The following is a 20,072-nucleotide window of genomic DNA, read 5'->3' as shown; positions in this document are numbered from 1 at the left end:
CGGGCAGGACTCCAATCATAGCATCTGAAGATTTATAATAAAACGGTGCAAGTAGTTCTTTTCCTTGTCTGCTACGATAACTAGCGTGATTTGTTAAGTTTTGCAGCTGTGAATATTTGGAAAGCCGTGAAAGTTCATAGATTTGGGGAGGTGGCAACCATATTTTTTGGTTTTTGTGAAGATCCAAATATTCTGAAGCAGTTTTCCACTACGAAATGAAAATAACACCATATTAATAGAAATATAATGCGGTATTGTTAAATACATGGGATAAATTTTAAAATAAAGTCCCCAGAATTGGGGGTTAAAGGGATATCCATATTAAGAAAATATGTATGTATATATATATATATACAGTGTTTGTCCGGAAAGTAATAAGACTGATTTTCTTCCGGTGCGACTGTACTTCGGAGCGTGCGCGCCGACTGGATTCGGTAGAGGGAGTTCCTGGCTAGCGAATAAGCGACTGGTCAGTTATTTCTGAGCACCTGGAGAGTCAGTCCTCAAGAGACTCAAACGATGAGTCAATCGAGTCCGACAAGACAACGCAGCCGTTTGGAAGTTGCACCACGACAACGCCCCGGCTCACACCGCCTTTCTTGTGAACAGCTTCCTAACTAAGGCCGGCAAGGCAGTGCTTCCGCAGCCGCCCTACAGCCCAGATGTGGCCCCCGGGCTTTTTTGTTTCCTTGCCTGAAAAGGCCCTTGAAATACAAGCATTTTGAGACGACAGAAAGGATCCAAGCAGCATACACCTTTGCTCTCAAAGCGAAAAATGCCTCCCGTGACGCCTTTAATGCTTGGAAATCGCGGTGGCAGCGTTGCATCTACGCAGACAAAGCCTATTTTGAAAGTTTCTAAAGATTTGTACCGAATTTTTAAATTGACTCAGTCCTATTACTTTCCGGACAAACCCTGTATAAGTTAAGATAACCAAGGCAAACATAATGTTTACCACACTGGTTAACGAACTTAAGTAACCAGGTCAAATCTTTCGTTTTACCTAAGGGTTAAGATCCTATAAAAAATTATAAATCAACAATTATAAAATGATGCGCGGCCTGTGTGCGTGGCATTCGCTGATTAGCCAGCATCACAAAAATACAACAAAACGGCCTCTTAGTAACAGCCGGATGTTCCCGCCAAAACAGGCGTCCTACCAAAGCAACAACACACCTCACCATTTCGAGTCATTGCGCGAAGCAATCAATGACTCGACCATAGCAACAGTTGAGTTTGGCCGCCTTAAACTACTCCACCTAACAACAACTCCTAAGTTCGACTGGGCACGAGTAAAATAACAACAACGCAGAGAAGAGTCTGAGCTTAGGGTAGAATGCTTAGAGTAATGAAACCAAATTGTAAAAATTTAATTAGTAATCAGCAATAAAGCGAGCAACATCGCCATAAGTAAAAACTTGCATTCTAATTAATTGGCGCCCAACATGGGGCCTCTAAAGGACCTCCATCAACTGGATAATCCAAGAAAATAGAGGAGAACCCCGCATCCTGATGAAACGACGATCCTGAAGAATATTAATAATTTTGGATATAATTAAAACTTGTTCTGTAAGTAATAATTCAAAATCATAAAAAAGTGAAAAAATTGTAAAGTGAAATTATTTGTGCAGTGAAATATTCACTTACTGAAAACCACATTCTACGTGAAATAAATTTGTGAAAAGAGAATATTGCCCCCTTAAAAATAAATATTTCGATATAAAATAATAAAAAGAAAAACCTGTTTATTAAATTTGCTTTTTGTTCTGAGATAACCTCTTTTGCATGATAAATTGCACGTGGTGGAAAGCTGTTTTTAGTTGAAATTGTGTAATTTTTTTAAGTTTTTGCTTTATTTTCCAATCCAGTGAATCGTTTTTTTCTTTGAAACGGCCGCTTTCTCCAACCGCTACATATTTTTACTAAAAACTACAATATTTCGCAAGTAATTTTGTTTAGAAATTAATAATTCAATATTTTTCATACGAAAAATCCATTTGCTTTAATACCAATATGAGTTTAAGTAGGGAGCAGCTGCTTGAAGTAGTAAATATGGCTACTGAGCGCACTAGACAGGCATTTGCTGAGCAGATAATCCAAGTCACTTTAGCGTTAAATCGATTAGCTCCTCCCACTGCTCAGACTTACACGCCAGTATCTATCAATCCCCTTATTTTGGATAATAGCGCAAGTTTGGATTTAATAAAATCCCTACCTGAATTCAAAGGAGATTCTGCTTCATATCCAGCTTGGTGGACCGCTGCACATTTCGCAATGGAATACTATAAGGAAGGTTCGGAAAAATATTATATTGCCATGGGGATTTTTTGGAACAAAATTACCGAATCTGCTAATTCTACCCTTTCATCATTTAATACAATCCTTAACTTTAAAGCAATAATTTCCAGATTAGATTTAGCGTATTCCGACAAAAGGCCGCTGTATGTGTTAGAGAAAGAACTAAGCGTGTTAAAACAAGGAAATCTTTCTATCATAATATCATAATAGTCAGATGACAGAGTAGATAAACTATTAACGCTTATAATAAATAAGCAAATTATGTGTTATAGCGGTAATAGCGAAACCATTACTGCTATGAACGAAAGAGCAAGAGAAAATGCATTACGGGTTTTCATTTCTGGACTTCGGCGTCCAATGAGTGACATATTAGTTTCGGCGAGGCCACATGACCTCCCATCTGCACTTGCAATAGCTCAAGAGCTACAAATCAGCCACTTGCGACAAGATTTCGCTCGAGCTTTCGCTGCAGGCAGCTCGATGAAAGTAATGCCTCATTTTTAGTCGAGTCAACGACAGGGTCAATCAGGTATGCTCAATTCCCAAAATTACAGACCATCACCTATGAAAATCGACCACACGACCTCATATTATCAAAAACGTTTTTCACCTCAAAATTCATATAACATCAACCAAAGGGAAGAACAACACGGTAATCAATTTCATAACCTAAGAAAAAACATTCAGCAACAATATCCTCCCCCTAATCAACCTGTAGTATTTAAGCGATCACGCGAACAATCCGCTTCTAATAAAACTCCGTTTAATAAAATGCAAAGAATTAACTATATGTCTCAAAAGGTGAATTTCAATGATGAACCAGAATGTGAAACATACCGATGATTATCCCCAAGTCTACAATTGTAGAAATTATGACGAAGACTATCAAAACAATCAGGATACCTATAATTATTTCCAATCTGATACTCCAATTGAACAAACTGAAGAAGTCAACTATTTAAACTAAAATCGCTCCTGCCCTTTATATCTAAATTTCTAAGAGTGGTCAGGAGCTGCGCATTCTAATCGATACAGGCACTTCTAAGAACTATATTAAAAATCTTCTCTTTCTCCAGGGTATCAAAAATGTCGTCAAACCTTTCAAATTAAGATCAATCAATGCTATAAATTCAATAAATAAAAAATGTCTTTTGAACGTTCTTGCCCATACCTCGACGTTTTACTTACTTCCAAATCTAAGTACGTTTGATGGTATAATCGGATATGACGTCCTCAAGGAAATTGAAGCAAATATCGATACGGAAAGATGATATTTGTTTTACCGTAATGGTCAAACCAAACTTAAACACCTCTCATGCAACCAGAGCAATTTAATAACAGTTGAAGAAAACTCTGTTCCATCTCACATTAACTCACAGTTTCGTGAGATGATCAACAGGAATATAAATGCTTTTGCCGATTCAAATAGAAAATTGCCGTTTAATACTAAAGTCAAGGCAAACATTCGTACTCAAACAAACGACCCAATTTATACCAAAAGCTACCCGTATCCGGTTTCGGTAGCGCCGTTTATCAATAGTGAAATTAAAGCTCTCCTCACAGATGGTATAATAAGAGAATGTTGTTCTCCATATAATTCACCCATTCACGTAGTATCTAAGAAAGGTTTAGACGAAAGTGGAAATCAGAAACTGCGCTTAGTTATTGCCTACAGAAAAATTAATGAAAAAATCATTTCCGATCGGTACCCAATACTAGATACAACTGTAATTTTAGCCAACCTAGGAAAATCAAAGTACTTTACCACCATAGATTTAAAATCTGGTTTCCATGAAATCGTTTTGTGCGAGGAAGATAGGAAAAAAAAACCGGGTTTAGCATTAACAACGGAAAATACGAATATTGTAGGCTACCATTTGGATTAAAGTACGCGCCTAGCATCTTTCAAAGAGCTATCGATGACGTTTTACGCGAAGATATCGGAAAATGTTGTCATGTCTATATCGATGACATAATAATTTATTCCCCCTATGAATATTCGCACTTAAATAGTATTGATAAAATCTTAAGCAAGCTAGAAAAAGCGGGAATGGGAGTGTCTACAGAAAAATCGAAATTTTTCCCAGCCGAAGTTGAGTTTTTGGGCTTTATAGTTTCAGCAGATGGTATTAAAACAAGTCCAGATAAGGTCAATGCCATTTTGAATTATGAACTTCCAACAACGCTACGTGCGTTGCGGTCATTTCTCGGCCTATCAGGTTATTATCGCCGTTTCATAAAAAATTATGCCGATATGGTAAAGCCATTGCTAAATACCTTCGCGGTGATAATGGACACGTAGGTGCAAAAAAATCGAAAAATGTGGAAATTGTACTTGATCGCGGCGCATTGCGTTCCTTTGAGAACGTAAAACGAGTTTGAGCGTCAGAAGATGTCCTTCTGCAATATCCCAACTACAGTCTTCCCTTCGATCTTACGACGGATGCTTCGTCAAGTGCTGTAGGCGCTGTTTTGTCTCAAAATGGGCGCCCCATTACTATGATTTCGAGAACCGTTTCAAGTACAGAACAAAATTATGCCACGAATGAACGTGAGCTTCTCGCCATCGTATGGGCTTTAAAAACACTGCGACATTATCTTTATGGAATAAGAAGTATTAATATTTTCACTGACCATCAACCCCTCATTTTCTCCATATAAGAAAAAAATCCGAATAGCAAAATGAAGAGATGGCGCGCATTCGTAGAGGAATTTTCCCCAAACTTTTACTATAACCCTGGAAAAGAAAATAAGGTATCTTTTTCTAGGCAGTTCGTTAACAATCTGGAAGATTCTGCTTCAGGTGGAACTGTTTGCAGTGAAGAGTCATCAAGTGATATTATAAAAACTATAAAGCACCCTGTTAACCAATTTAAAAATCAACTTATTCTTCCAAATCCAGCATTTTCGATAAAAAAAAAAACAAAAATATTGTTTCAAATATTTATTCGGCACACCATATTTTTCGATACTGTCGAAAAGTTGATTTGCTCTCTGAAATCCGCAATTAATTATAATGCTACAAACGGAATTCACTGCGATCTTTCCACTTTAGGGCAAATACAGGGTCGCATATTTTCTGAGTTTCCAGGTGTAAAATTTGTTCACACGGAATTACTCGTAATCGATCTTATTAACAAAGATGACCAACTAGAAACAGTTGCTACAGAACATAATCGGGCCCACCAGTGCTTATCCGAAAATGTTCGTCAAATTTCCAGGTTTGAAAAAAATGTTAAAAAATTTAATCGCAAATTGTAAGATTTGCCTGGAAAACAAATATCAACGTAAACCGCCTAATCCAGGAATTGGAAAAACGCCCATTCCAAAGCTCCCGGGCGAAATTATCCATATGGACATTTTCTTTGCCGGCAAACAAAACTTTTTAACAAGCGTGGACAAATTTTCGAAATTTGCTGTCGTTAAAGCTATTGCGTCTAGATCCACTACCGACATTAAGGATGCCCTTATGGAGATTTTACTTATATTTAATAACACGAAAATTATTGTATCAGATAACGAAGGAGCTTTTCAATCCAACCTAATAAAAACGTTGCTAAGAGATCACTTCTCAATTGAACAATTCTTCATACCTACGCTTCACAGCGAAAGCAATGGCCAAGTCGAAAGGTTTCACTCAACATTGTTCGAAATAGCACCATGCATTAAAAAACAGCAGCAAATATGTGAAATTATTGATCTTGTTTTATTAGCAACCTACAAATATAATAACAGTATTCATTCGGTCACAAACGCCAAACCCATTGATGTGTTTCATAACTACCCTCCTGAGAAATTAAATGATATTTGAAAAAGATTAGTGGAAGCTCAAGAAAAGACTCTGAAAAGATTTAATTGCGGAAAAATACCCAAAACATATAAAGTTGGAGAAAAGGTTTTTTGAGAAGAAACAAACGATTAGGAAACAAATTTGACAGAATTTTTACTGAATAAGTTATTGAAGCAGACCTTGGTACCGCGGTTATGATAGAGGGAAAAAAGATCCATAAAAGCAATTTGCGATAGTTTTTCGAAGAAATTTAGCTAAAAACAAGTTCAAGCAATACAAATAGGTTCTAATTAAAATGAATGAAAAATAACTTATGCTGTAACATTTTTCTTTGATTTTGAATTATTACATTTGATTTGAAATTAATTTGTAAACTTAGTTTTAAAATACTACAATTGTTGGTAAAGTTCCTCTAATTTAAGAGTACCAGCTTACGTACTTTAGAGAAGCAAAACCAAGTATTTGTCGAAACGTGGACGTTCCGAGCTAAACAAGGGGAGTAGTTAAGATAACTAAGGCAAATATAATGTTTACAACACTGGTTAACGAACTTAAGTAACCAGGTCAAATATTTCGTTTTAGCTAAGGGTTAAGAACCTATAAAAAATTATAAATCAACAATTATAAAATGATGCGCGGCCTGTGTGCGTGGCATTCGCTGATTAGCCAGCATCACAAAAATACAACAAAACGGCCTCTTAGTAACAGCCGGATGTTCCCGCCAAAACAGGCGTCCTACCAAAGCAACAACACACCTCACCATTTCGAGTCATTGCGCGAAGCAATCAATGATTCGACCATAGCAACAGTTGAGTTTGGCCGCCTTAAACTACTCCACCTAATAACAACTCCTAAGTTCGACTGGGCACGAGTAAAATAACAACAACGCAGAGAAGAGTCTGAGCTTAGGGTAGAATGCTTAGAGTAATGAAACCAAATTGTAAAAATTTAATTAGTAATCAGCAATAAAGCGAGCAACATCGCCATAAGTAAAAAATTGCATTATAATTAATTTATATAGTTGAGCTATCTACACTTAAAGTCCAAAATTTCAAATTTAAAGGGTGTGTTTCTTTGATTTACACTTATAATGGGTATATTCGTCGAAAAAGTTCTTTCGTATTTCTAATCAAACTTCAACTTATTTTTTTTTTTATATTTATACTAATAAATAAATAAACAAATAAGTATGTAAGATTTTTCCGATAGAGACATTACACTGATAGTAAATCAAAATTCCAGAGCGGAAGCGAGCGAACCATTGTTGAGCTACACGAACTGATACAGCATCGTCCCCGTAAACATCACCAATTTCATTGGTGGCTTGCGTGGCATTCTTCCCTTTTTATACAAAAATTGCAAAATATAGCGAATTTCTTCATTATTTTCACTCTTTGCTGAACATCTGTAACTTTTTTCAACTTCCCCAAATTTAATTTTTTTTTGGTTTAGACCAAGCATCCTTGCTTAGAAATACTTTGATAACTTTTACTCAAAAAATAATAATTATGAAGTGATTGAGGAAGATGGAGCCATGTGTAGAAGTCCACTTAAGTGGACCAAGAATCCTTTGGGGAGCCAAAAAACAATCGTTTGAAGGCAAGTTAAAGTTAGACGGCAAAACATCCATTCCACAGGGCTGTGCCCTTGATTTGGGAATCGCCACGTAGACAACACCCCCAATGGAAAGTAGAATCCAGCCTGGAATTGGAAAGGTGTCGCTGCCCAGCTAGTTGATGTTCTTGTTAGAGTAAAGGCTGACATCACCGCCATTCAAGAAATGCTAAGGACGGCGGACTGAGGCGAGTATGTACTTGCAGCATTTACTACAGTGCCCATATAAAGGAGCGCAAGGTATGCGTTTCGGGAGAGAGACTCCGTCGCCGAGTACTGGCATTGACCCCGGTGGATGAACGTCTAGCCACAACTGTCAATGTGTTTTAACGTGAGTATCTGCCATTGTAGGCTCAAATCCACGGTGTTTTCTATTGCTAGACAAGGACAGGTGCATGCACAACACCATACCATGAGAGAACCAAAGCATAGTGCTCCACATACATCTATACCTTGGTTCCAATCGGTTAGGGTGAAAACCAAAGGAACACCCTAGCCACCTTGGTCGGGTACGAGGCCTACCCAAACCTCTGCCGTACTCTGGGTCCGACACCCGGCCGCGATGCGACTCCACATTGGACAAAAGTCCTTCCTGCATTTAGGTTTAAACCACAGCATAACGGTCGGTAAGTTCAGGCTTCATGATAAAACATCCCCAAAATGGGTTAAGGCTGATCAATATATGGCTATCTGTAATACTAAATACCAGCATAGAAAAAATCATCAAGCTACGTGGCGGTCTCCGGGTCAAAAAGCCACCAACCCCCAGAAGTGATCTCGTGACTGATGACCAGAGGACATTCTTAAGAATGCTGATGGTGAACCCGATTCCCCTGTTAATGACGATGGAGCAGACGTTCCATTACCCGACCATGAAGAAGTGCGAATAGCAACTACCCGTCTGAAAAACTACAAATCAGCAGGTCCGATTGCTTGCCGGTTGAGCTTTTCAAATACGGCAGCGAAGAATTGATAAAGGGCATTCATCAGCTTCCTTGTAAAATATGGTCGGACGAGAGCAAAGCTGACGACTGGAATTTAAGTGTGCTCTGTGAAAAGGGAATCGACACACACCACCCCGTCATCGATTTCGAAGCTGCTTTTGATATCACGAAAAGGAGCTGTCTTTGTACCGCGATATTTGATTTTCCAAAAACTAATTCCGCTGTGTAAACTGTCGTTGAGCAATACCAAAAGCTTCATCAGGATCGGGAAGGACCTCTCCGAGCAGTTCGATACCAAATGAGGTTTCAGACAAGGCAACTCTTTATCATGCGACGTCTTTAATCTACTCCTGGAGAAAATAATTCGAGCTGCATAACTAAATAGAGAAGGTTCCATTTTCTATAAGAGTGTAAATCTGCTGACGCACGCCCATGATATTGAAATTTATACAGATATTTAATTTCTACTCCCGTCAGTTCGATGGAATGACTGAAGGTATGCGTACCCAAGTATTTAAGTCTTGACTTCCCAAATGCGGGGCAATCAAAAAGGAAGTGTTAAGTTGTTTCCAGCTTATCTTCTTCTATACAGATTCTGCAAATGGCGTCATCCCCAGCTTTCTAGTAGTAGAACACAAAAGGATTCGGTAGTACCGATCCGCTCTCTTGCTAGCGATACCGCTTTACAATATCCTGCGATGCTATTGACAGCGAGGTTAGGTACTCCTAGATCAACCCTGAATGCATTGTAAATGAGTTCAAGGGGAGTATCGCTGTTTTGCTATTTGAGTGAATGGTCACTTCTCTGCTCATTGTCTTTTTTGATATCAAAGGCATCGTCCACCATGAATTTGTTTCTCCTGGACAAACCGTCAACGCCAAGTTGAAGTTCTCAGGAGACTAAAACAAACCGACAAGACATCGCAGCCAATTAGAAGTTGCACCACGAAAACGCGCCGGCTCACACCACCTTTCCTGTGAACAGCTACCTAACCAAGGCCGGCATCCCAACACTTCCGCTGCCGCCCTACAACCCAGTTGTGGCCTCCAGACTTTGAAAAGCCGATGAAAGGCAAGCATTTTGAGACGACAGAGGGGATCCAAGCAGAAGGAGCCTATTTTGAAAGTTTTTAAAGAATTCTAATGAAAGGGGTGTGGATACATCTTTTTAAATCGACTCAGTCCTATTACTTTCCGTACAAACCCTGTAATGGACTTGACTATAGTGTCATAGAGCTAGAGAACCACTTTCGGTGAGAGACTCCATCTTTCGCCAATGGCTTCTCTACAGCAGTATAAGCAATCGATGCCTTTTTTTACCTCTCTTCCATATTCGGCTTCCATGACAGCTTCCTATCTAGGATGAGCTCTTGATAACGGGGTTTTCAATGCAGCAAACGACGGCATATTTTTTCCCGCCCTTTTGACATTTCTCTTCAGTAAGGTTTGCCATCTTATCATGGAAAAATTTACGATCTACCAACGAGACGAATTTATTAAAATTGACTACCTACATTCGGAATCTGTGGCCTCAACTTTAAGAGCGCTACGTTCAAATTAAGGTCGTCATAATCGTCTTGTGAGATAAACAATTGAGCGTCTAGTAGAAAAATTTGAATTCACAGGCACAGTACAAAAAGCGCATCAATTGAGGAAGATCCAAATCAGTTTCTCACACGTCGTTCTCAAACGTTGGGCATATCTATCACGTTGTTGTGGGGCATTTTGCGAATAGATCTTAGACTAAATCCTTACAAGATCAAATTGACCAAGAACTGAAGCCACTTGATCACCAGAATCGTTCGTTAATTGGGCTGAGCAACAACTTGAAAATGATTCGGATTTTCATCGAAAAATCATCTACAGGTATCAGGCGCATTTCGAGATGAATGGCTTCGTCAATAAGCAAAATATGCGTTATTGGTCAAGCACTAAACCACATGTACTCCATGAGTCACCATTGCATCCCGAAAAAACTACAGTTTGGTGCGGTTTATGGGCCGGAGGCGTCATTGGTTCGTACTTCTTCCGTGATGGCCAAGACCGTCAAAAATTGGGTTCAGCGTCTGGTCTTCTGCAAACGTGCCCGTTGTCGAGTTCCAAAAGAAGTCGGGTTCCATACATAATAAAAAAGAATGTACTTTCACAGGAATAAAGAAATTCATTGATATCCCAAACTGTTTTTGTTTCATTAAAACAAATTTTTGTGGCGCTCTTATTGAAAAAATAAAAAAAGTATCGATTATTTCGAGAAGAAGAAATAAAAATCAAATTTTAACACTTTTGACATAAATTTTAACACTTTGTCCTAAAAATCAAAAATTTCTATAAAATATATCAGACCTTTCCTTCACAATGATATTTTTAGCCAAAATTATGCATAACTTTTATTTTCTGTTGTAACGTGGCTTTTACCACCTTACAATAATTTACTCCAACACTGTACATCATTTGTCCTTACCATACCTCAACATAGTGCTTTCCACCATACTAGAAATATCCTACACTTACTAAACTTCACCTCACTGCATTGACCAAAGCTACGCACACAATTTACCTCACTGCGCTGACCAAAGCTGCGCTATGCTTCTATATAAGCAAGCAATTCACACCGAAGGCGATCATTTCTTCCAGCTCGCCAGCCAGGACGGTCACACAGCAGCAAGCAGCAATAGGCAGTGGGGAGCCGGGAAAATACTGCCCTGTATCGTACAGTCAACACCGTGTCTGGGAGTGACTACTCCTCACCAGAAGCCAAAAGGACCACCACCACCTCACCGTAATTACCGTGCCGACTTCAACAAGAACCAACGCCTGGCACACCAAATCCAATCGCTTCCACCTGACTGGCCGTATAAATACAAGCTGGTCTGGCTGTCCACATAAGGGGTGTGGATACATCTTTTACAAAAGTAAACATTTTTCTTTGCTAAGGGTTCGTGGGTCCCAAGGCTGACCCTGGAGCGGTTGAGCATACCTCAGCAATGGACGAAACCCCATTACACTGTCCTTGGTAAAAAAGGATGGAGTCATGTGTAGAAGTTCACGAAAGTGAGGAAAGTTCTCTCATTGCTACTCACATGAGCTCACGGCTTCCGGCTTCAGACCAAGTATCCTCTGGGTAGCCACAAAACATCCGTTTGAAGGCGAGCTAAAGCAAGAAGGCGAAACATTCCCTCCACAGGGTTGTGCGATTTCTTACATGGGAAGGTGTCGCTACCCAGCTGCTTGATCAACATATCGCTGATTTGCACCCACGCCCCGACGGAAGAGAAGGACGATGTGACCAAAGATGGCTTCTATGAGCGCTTGGAGCTCATCTATGGGAGCTGCCCCCGCCACGATGTTAAAATCGTGCTTGGCGACTTTAACGCCAAGATGGGTACAGAAAGTATCTTTGGCAAAGTTCACCAAGCTACCTGGCTGTCTCCGGATTGAATAACCACAACCAGACCGAACATGTTGTGATAGACGGATAGCTCAAGTGCTTTAGACGTGTGTACGCTCCGAGGTCCTAACATCGACTCGGACCACGTCAACAAACACAAGGAAGGTTCTTCGTTGTAGAGAGCCGCATCATAACAGACAGCCGTGGGGACGGCATTTCAAGCTCCTTACGTACAGCTGCAACCAAAAATTCGGAAAATGCAAAAGAACAGCTGGTACGATGAGAAGTGCCGCGTCGCAATGGAAAGAACCTCAATGAACTAAATGCTCGAAAATTCTACAAAAAAAAAAATGCGGCGACTAACAGTAGGTTTCAAGACTAGAGCATACTAAAATTATGGAGGGCACACTTCTCCAGCCTGCTGAATGGCAGTCACAGTACAACGCCGAGAGAAGGCGAACCGGATTCCTGAATCGATTACGATGGAGCAGACATTCCATTGTCCGACCATTTAGAAATGTTTGAAGAACACCAAGGAGGCGGGGGCCGATGAATTGCCAGCCGAGCTATTCAAACACGGCGGCGAAGAACTGATAAGGAGAATGCAACTTCTTTGTAAAATATTGTCGGATGAAAGTATGCCCAACGATTGGAATTTAAGTGTGCTTTGCCCAATCCACAAAAACGGAGACCCCACAATCTGCTCCCACTTCCGTGGGATAAGTCTCCTCAACATCGCATATGAGGTTCTATCAGGCGTATTGTGTAAAAGATTAAAGCCCACCGTCAACAAACTGATTGGACCTTATTAGATCTGGAAAATCTACAACCGACTAGATATTCACCAGGCGTCAAGTCATGGAAAAGACCCGTGAGAAGAGAATCTACGCTGGGGTGCTTCAAAAAATTATTTAAATTTATTTTTAAACTCTTACCCCCTCAAATGTTAGTGATTGACAAACAAAAAATTCTCCCTCAAGCCAGATGTTGTAGCTTAACTCTAAGGGGTGGTGAACGAGGGTAGAGGAGATACTTCGCCTGTCATCAAACAAAACAATCTTCGCACTTGCGACTTGGCTCCCACGTAACTGTTGGCAATCATAACTTCGAACCAGTATTAAAACCTACAACAACGTTAACCTCGGAATCCAACGTAGAATAACCCTTGCCAACAGGGCTCCTTTTTGAGCCTTAAAAAAAAAACACCCAGTGGATCCAACATTGGGATTTATTAAGAGATAGGAAATTCTGAAAGATTTTGCGTCATTCATTACACGAAGATGAATTTTTTATTGGCCTAATTTTTTGTTTAATTTTTGTTCATTTGCAAAATATGGTAACACTTATTGTTTGCTATGCATGCAACCATTTTTTATTACATGAATAAATGAAAATTAACAAAATTTAAATATTGAATTAAAGTTATTTTTGCTTTATTTAATACGTAACAAATGTGGAAATACGAATTAGTGAGATGTTAGTTGAAAATAAAAGTATAAAATTTATTATAATGCAAAGAACTACGCCTTTTAAATAGTTGAAATTTAAAAAAATATAAGTCAACCGCCGTCTACATGTATTTTTTTCTTAATCTGAAAAGCTTTCTCCATCCATATATGGATGAATGGGATGGGATTTTTTTTCTCATAGTTTATTAATAGCATTTTTTAGAGATTACAACTATTTGTAAAAAATGTCGCGAAATTTTCACCGAATTTTTTATTTATTGTACAAAAGTGTGCCAAAAATGCAATTTTCTGTGTTTTTTCCTTTGTCCAAGTACTAAGTTAAGTTTTAACTAAAATACGTATTTTTTCACTTTAGATGATCCTGTAAGGAGTTATCCTGCCAACGCGGCCTCCTCTTTTTCGGAGGAATCTCCAATTTGACGTCCTAGAAGCAATAGTTATCGACAGTGAAACAAGTCTCAATTCCGCATCATTTAGCTTCATACTCGAAGATATTCTTGGCACTCAAAAATTAAAACGTCTCCAGTTGTAAGCTCCGTTAACGGACCAATTGAACGTTTCCACTCCACATTGACAGAAATAATACTCTACCTAAAAGCCGGATGTAGCCTATTATCATTCCCTGAACTCCTAGACAGATCAGTTTACGAACATAATTTTTCGACACACTTAACAACAGGTAGGGAAACTATAGAAGTATTTTTGGAAAAATATTAGTACAGACCCCAGTCAATTCGAAAATGTGATGTGTCGACGTTGCGAGTTTTCGAGAGCAAAGTTCTGTGAAAGATTTATGGTCCTTTACGCGTTGGCCACGGCGAATATCGCATTCGATGGAATGATGGATGATTAGTATGAGTTATACGATGACATTGACATAGTTCACCGAAAAAAGAGACAGCGGCTACGCTGGCTAGGTCATGTCATCCGAATGGACGAAAACACTGCACCTCTGAAAGTATTCGACGCAGTACTCGCCGGGGAAAGCAGACGAAGACCTCCACTCCGTTGGAAGGACCAAGTGGAGAAGAACCTGGCCTCGCTTGGAATATCCAATTGGCGCCACGTAGCGAAAAGAAGAAACAACTGGCGCGAAGTTGTTAACTCGGCTATAATCGCGTAAGCGGTGTCCGCGCCAATAAAGAAGAAAAAATTCGAAAATCACATAGCAAGTAATAAGGAATCTATATGTAACTAGCTGACCCCGCAGCCGTTGTCCTGCGTGAAATTATATGCTTTGAAATGAAAAGTAATTTGAAATGAAAATTCATATTGTGTTGATATCATTTAATTGAGATTTTTCTACATTTTTTTCAATGTAACGCAGCTTGATAAACAACATTTTTTGGTTTCTGTCCCGGTGCGTTAATGTACAGAGAAGATGGTTTTCCAACTCGTGTGCATGCCACTTATATCTGGCCGTGTGGAAAACATAGCATTTTCAAATTTATGTCACCCACTATGCGACTATCCTGTTGATCGTCATCTCAAATTCAATTTTCACTGGAAACGGAATACATTTGAGCTGAAATGGCAAATCGTTAGAACTCAAAGGAATTCGTACAATCAAGCATTCTGCGCCCTTGTTTTCGATGGGTGCTTCACAATCAGTCGGGTTTCATTACACAATTTCGGTGCATGAAGATTGCGAAACATAATAATGACAGGTCCAACTTTGAGACGCACAGGATGCGGTGGCATACCAAGCCTCTCCAAAGAATTTAGAAATTTCACTGGATAATTGACGGCGTCGTCGTCATTGTCAAGATGATCGATTGATTTGTATGAACGCAAGTCTTCCGGAATTTGACTTTGAATCTTCCAGTTTAAGTCATCAACATCGGTATTTTTGGCAGCTAACATTGCGCGTGCACTTAAGGAATCGTAGTTACGATAATTTGGCCAATGTCCGAACATTCTTGATGAGTTCATCTTTCGTGAATTGATAAAGGGAAGATGGAATTGATATCGAACCACCGGAAGTATCAACCGTTATTGTACCATTTCCAATTTTTAGCGAAGACGATGTAAAATGTCTTTGACAATCTTTATATCGAAAAGTATGCGAACTTCATTTTCATTCCAGTGATTAACGTGTTCCAGCATTTGTAATTGCTGGCTTACTTCTCCAAAACTTTCACATATTCCCATATACCATTCACAGTAAACAATGACTCAAATAAAGTTGAACCGCGTACCTTAATCAATAGCAACCGAAGGTAGAAACAATCGTTGTTTTTCGGTTGGATTGTGTAAATTCGTCCTAATGCATTAGTTAATAAGACACCTGGATGTCAATCTACTGGTTGGCCTTGCTTTCTGTGTAACTATTTCTTCGACGATGCATCCCAATTATAATATCAAAGTATTTCCGAATGTCCTTGCAAATGGATCACTGACGAAAGTTGTGCTTCCTTTGGTCACGTATTTCCAAACGTATTTTATCGATTTCACCAAACTGCAATACTAAACACTGATATGAGTTTTGAATGTGAATTAGACAATAATGGTGAATACAGTACGATCCATGTGTTGTCAACTTCGATATTCACTCTTCTAAGTTGAATGCTGAACGTTCTGTTATCTGGTGAGCGACGCCGATAGAGTTGATATCTACCATTTCTAGTTTGTGCTTCCGAAAGAAAAGCAGAGTGAATAGTGTTTCGTGCATTTATTGTCAGACATACAAACCGAAGTGGGATTGTAATGTCCGCAAGGTCCATGAATCATATTATGGTGTAACCATCATCCAAAGAAGATTGTGTGCATGCAAAATAGAGGTTTTTGCCACTCAACAAAGTACATCTCATCCAACAGCACCACATATACGTTGCTTCAAGATAAAGACAATCAAACATCGTAACTGTTGTAGGAAAAGTCGTGCTGTAACATCGTGACGATCACTTGCTGATTGACCGCGAATTATAATTCCGAACGTATGTCTCCGCATCCTGGGAGTACTTCTTGCCTTGCCTTGCCTTGGCCTGCCATACTTTGTTGGCAAAAAGAACACCGACCGATATTAGGTCGACCTCTTGGTGGCTTCGTAACAAATTTCAATCTGCAATTGACCTCTTTGTGTGAAACACACGTAAAGTTTTCACTGAATAATTTTCAATAATTTTTCTTTTGAATAGACGAAAAAAAAAGCAAGCGACCGAAATTGAACGAATCAAATAATTTACAAATCAAAATATTGAAAAACAAAATAAACAAAAATTGAAAAAAAAAATGTGTATGGAAAAAATTTACTTTTTAGAAATGTCCAATTTTCCGACTTTTCCTCATAATGATATATATCCAACGATATCGCCTTTTACTTTGGCATCGTTTTGTTTCATACACGTTTACGCCAATTTAAGGTTTGAATATTGGATACTGCGATGGTAGCGCCATCTATCGATCAAACATTACAAAATTAAAAATTGATTAAAAATGAAAAAATAATTTAAAAAACATTTTCCAGTGGACCAAATTGTAAACATAAACCTTTCCCGAATCTCCTTGAACGTACAGACAAAATTTCATCAAAATCGGCCCATCCGTTTAGGAGCAATCTCAAGGCAAACACACGGTCAGAAGATTTATATATATAAAGATATAAATAATTTTATAGACCTATGAGAAGATAAATGCACAACCAGATTAATAAATAGATTAAATCCAAGTCGTCCGATGACGTCAGGTCACAACGTATCCAACATACAAGGAATACAACCATGAGTAACCTTCTTAAATAACCAAAAATTTTACGATGCAATGCAAAGCCATACCTCCAGTTTAGCAGTTCAATTCAGAAGGAGAAACACGGAACTAATTGTCGATTAATCAGGGTTATGACGTTAACTCGGATCATTCTCCAACCTATAGCGAAACAGTCTCCTTTAAAGAAAAAACAACGGCCTTGTACAATAAACGTACTGATTGGGAATACCCTAGAAAGATCAGAGATTGTTCTAAAAATATATATGACTCCATATAAAATACAGACCAACCGGAATCTAACATTTTACAACAAGTATGTAGCACGCAGCTTTGAAAAGTACACCCGAAGTACGGAAAATTGGTGTAAGCTCTCAATTTTCAATAATATAAGAGAAATAATTAAATTAAATTAAAGAGAATGCTACGACGTATGTAAGTGGTATCAAACTCGTTGCCGTGTTGATAAATCTATTGTAAATACCGTTTCTAAAGATCTTTAGGAAAATTAAGACCTTTAAAAAATTTTGTTCTACCATGTTTTTGGATTTTGCAAAATCGTTCGCTTAAGTTTGTTACAAACGACTGCTTACGAAATTGAAACTGATTTTACCGAAACAGCGTTATGATATCATAAAATCAAATTTACCATGTCGCTACTTCCGCGTTAAATAAGGAGACATGTATTCTATTTTTTTAAATAAGCAGGAGCTCCACAAGGTAGTGTGTTGGGCCCTCTTCTATTCACGGTCATGCGTTAGTAGACTGCAATTATACAACAGCCACATTTGTAGACGATACCGCGTTGCTTCCGGTTGGTATTAGTGAACACGGGTCAACTACGAGTATTAATTTCTAAAAGGCTCAAGTTCATGTAGAAAACAATTGGAAACAGCAAGACATGCGATTAAAAAATATTAATTGGTTAATTAATACTCCGACCGATATGGAGCTATGGTGGCCAACTCTAAGGATGTTCTAACGCAAATAATAAGAAAGTCATCCAACAATTTCAAAACAGAGTACTAAGACAAACTGTTAAAGCGGGGTTGTAGATCTACTATGTGGAATAAAATAATTAGTTTGTGGGTTTGTATTGTCTTAAAGTTCGAAGTTGATCTGTGAAATAGTTTTGTAGATACTGCCTTGAGAACTTTACATGAAGTAAAAATGAGTCAAAAGAATATGTGTACTCTTTATTAATACTCTTAAGAATTACGTATATTTTAATATTTGACAATTGTCGATTGAAGTCTGTCGTTCTCTTTGTGTTCAGCACAACTACATAATTACACGGTTCTTACTTCTATCGATACTAACTAGTACGTTTACTTATTACTAGTTGATAGTTTGTTTAGATACAGATGTATATTACATATATTATTTCTTTATTCCCTTTGTTCTAAGATATGGTTGTAGTGGTATTCAAACTCCAGGTTGTTTTGGTGCATTTTCTTTAATGTTGTTTTGATACATTCTGTTCATACCATAAGAAATAAGCTCCTTAACTCGCTCTAGCCAGCTAAGCTAAGTACGTCGTCTTTAAACGCGTTTTTTTTTTCGAAAATATGTTTCTGAAGTCGGTTGGCAGGATTTCCCGAGAGCTACTCAACCGATCTTCATGAAATTTTACACAGGTGTTTGAGATACAATTCTCGAAGACTTGGATTGTTGGATTTTTTCTTTGCTTTTCAGGTATTTTTTCCTTCGTTCAAGTTCTAAGTTAAGATTTTAACTCCAACAATTTCAGAATTTCTTTGCTAATAAATAGTGTATGTTTATAACAATAAAAAATTCTAATAAAATATTTAATTTTTTATGACAAAAACATTGCTGAAAAATGTAACCCATCATGTCATGTCTTCGAAATCGGACCATTACTTTTCAAATTCCCAGATAACGATATGTTGACCTCACTGCATAGACTAACCGAACAGAAATTATCGTGGTCAATCTGTGAAAAATGTTTATGAAATTCAGATATATGTGATTTATCTGATGTTATTGTTACCATGCGGAAAAGTCCGGGTCATGTGTAGCAGCTCACGACTTCATGTCTTAGACCAAGTATCCTCTGAATAGCCAAAAACATCCGTTTGAAGGCGAAACATCCTCTCCATAGGGCTGTGCGCAGGGTTTGGGATTCGCCACGTAAAAAACACTACCAATGAAAATTAGTCGACAGCCTCGGATGAGAGAGCCTCTTTTTGATGACGACTATCGATTTATCTGGAATTTCTGGTCCCTTGATATGGAAGGTGCCGCTTTCTAGCCGGTTGATGTAATCGCTAGAGTAAAGGCTGACATCACCGTCGTCCGAGAAATGCGATGAACGGGACAAGGATTGAGTCTAGTAGGTCTTTATGGCATTTACTACAGTGGCCATATAAAGGAGTGCAAATTCGGTGTGGGATTCGTGGTGGGAGGGAGACTCCGTCGCCAAGTACTGTCTGCCAACGGAAGAGAAGGACGATGTGACCAACGATGACTTCTATGAGCGCTTGGAGCACGGAAGGTATCTTTGGCACATCAGTCGGTAAATTCAGCCTCCACGGAGCTGCACACACAAAAACAGCCGAACGATTTTCTACTCGACTTGCACACCTGCTTTCTGAGAGCACTCGTCAACAACTCGGAATAAAGGAACTGTGGGACGGCATTTAAAACTCCTTACGTTCAACCGCAACCGAATCCATTGGTTTTCGGAAAATGCAAAAGAACAGCTGATACATGGGGAGTGCCGTGTCGCAGCGGAGGGAAAACAGACTGCCTAAACGCGTGAGTATGAAGATCTTGACAAGCTGGCCGACTAACAAAAGGTTTCAAGACCGGAGCATACTCTACTAGTATACTACAATTATGGAGGT

At 38.8% G+C, this 20,072-nt stretch overlaps 1 protein-coding gene and 2 long non-coding RNA genes across 9 annotated transcripts in view; 1 reads left to right on the top strand and 2 right to left on the bottom strand.

The window, feature by feature from the left end:
* LOC125775749 (uncharacterized) overlaps nucleotides 1–14,265 on the top strand; it is a 29,225-nt gene extending 14,960 nt beyond the window's left edge. The window contains exon 2 of the long non-coding RNA XR_007421357.1: nucleotides 13,859–14,265. This is a non-coding gene — a long non-coding RNA (uncharacterized LOC125775749). The remainder of the gene's footprint in view (nucleotides 1–13,858) is intronic.
* Nucleotides 1–20,072, bottom strand: part of LOC105223892 (acyl-coenzyme A diphosphatase NUDT19) — a 196,091-nt gene that overhangs the window by 40,015 nt on the left and 136,004 nt on the right. For all 7 annotated transcript variants that reach the window (XM_049445859.1, XM_049445861.1, XM_049445860.1 and 4 more), the window contains one exon: nucleotides 1–208. In XM_049445859.1, the coding sequence (XP_049301816.1) occupies nucleotides 1–208 (208 nt within the window). The remainder of the gene's footprint in view (nucleotides 209–20,072) is intronic.
* LOC125775665 (uncharacterized) overlaps nucleotides 18,396–20,072 on the bottom strand; it is a 4,290-nt gene continuing 2,613 nt past the window's right edge. The window contains exons 1-2 of the long non-coding RNA XR_007421262.1: nucleotides 19,217–20,072; nucleotides 18,396–19,159 (exon numbers count right to left, since the gene is read on the bottom strand). The exon at nucleotides 19,217–20,072 is cut by the window's right edge and continues 2,613 nt beyond it. This is a non-coding gene — a long non-coding RNA (uncharacterized LOC125775665). The remainder of the gene's footprint in view (nucleotides 19,160–19,216) is intronic.

This window comes from Bactrocera dorsalis, chromosome 1 (assembly GCF_023373825.1).
Source record: "Bactrocera dorsalis isolate Fly_Bdor chromosome 1, ASM2337382v1, whole genome shotgun sequence".
In the NCBI taxonomy this organism is placed as follows: domain Eukaryota; kingdom Metazoa; phylum Arthropoda; class Insecta; order Diptera; family Tephritidae; genus Bactrocera; species Bactrocera dorsalis.
This window is presented reverse-complemented; position numbering and strand designations above follow the sequence as displayed.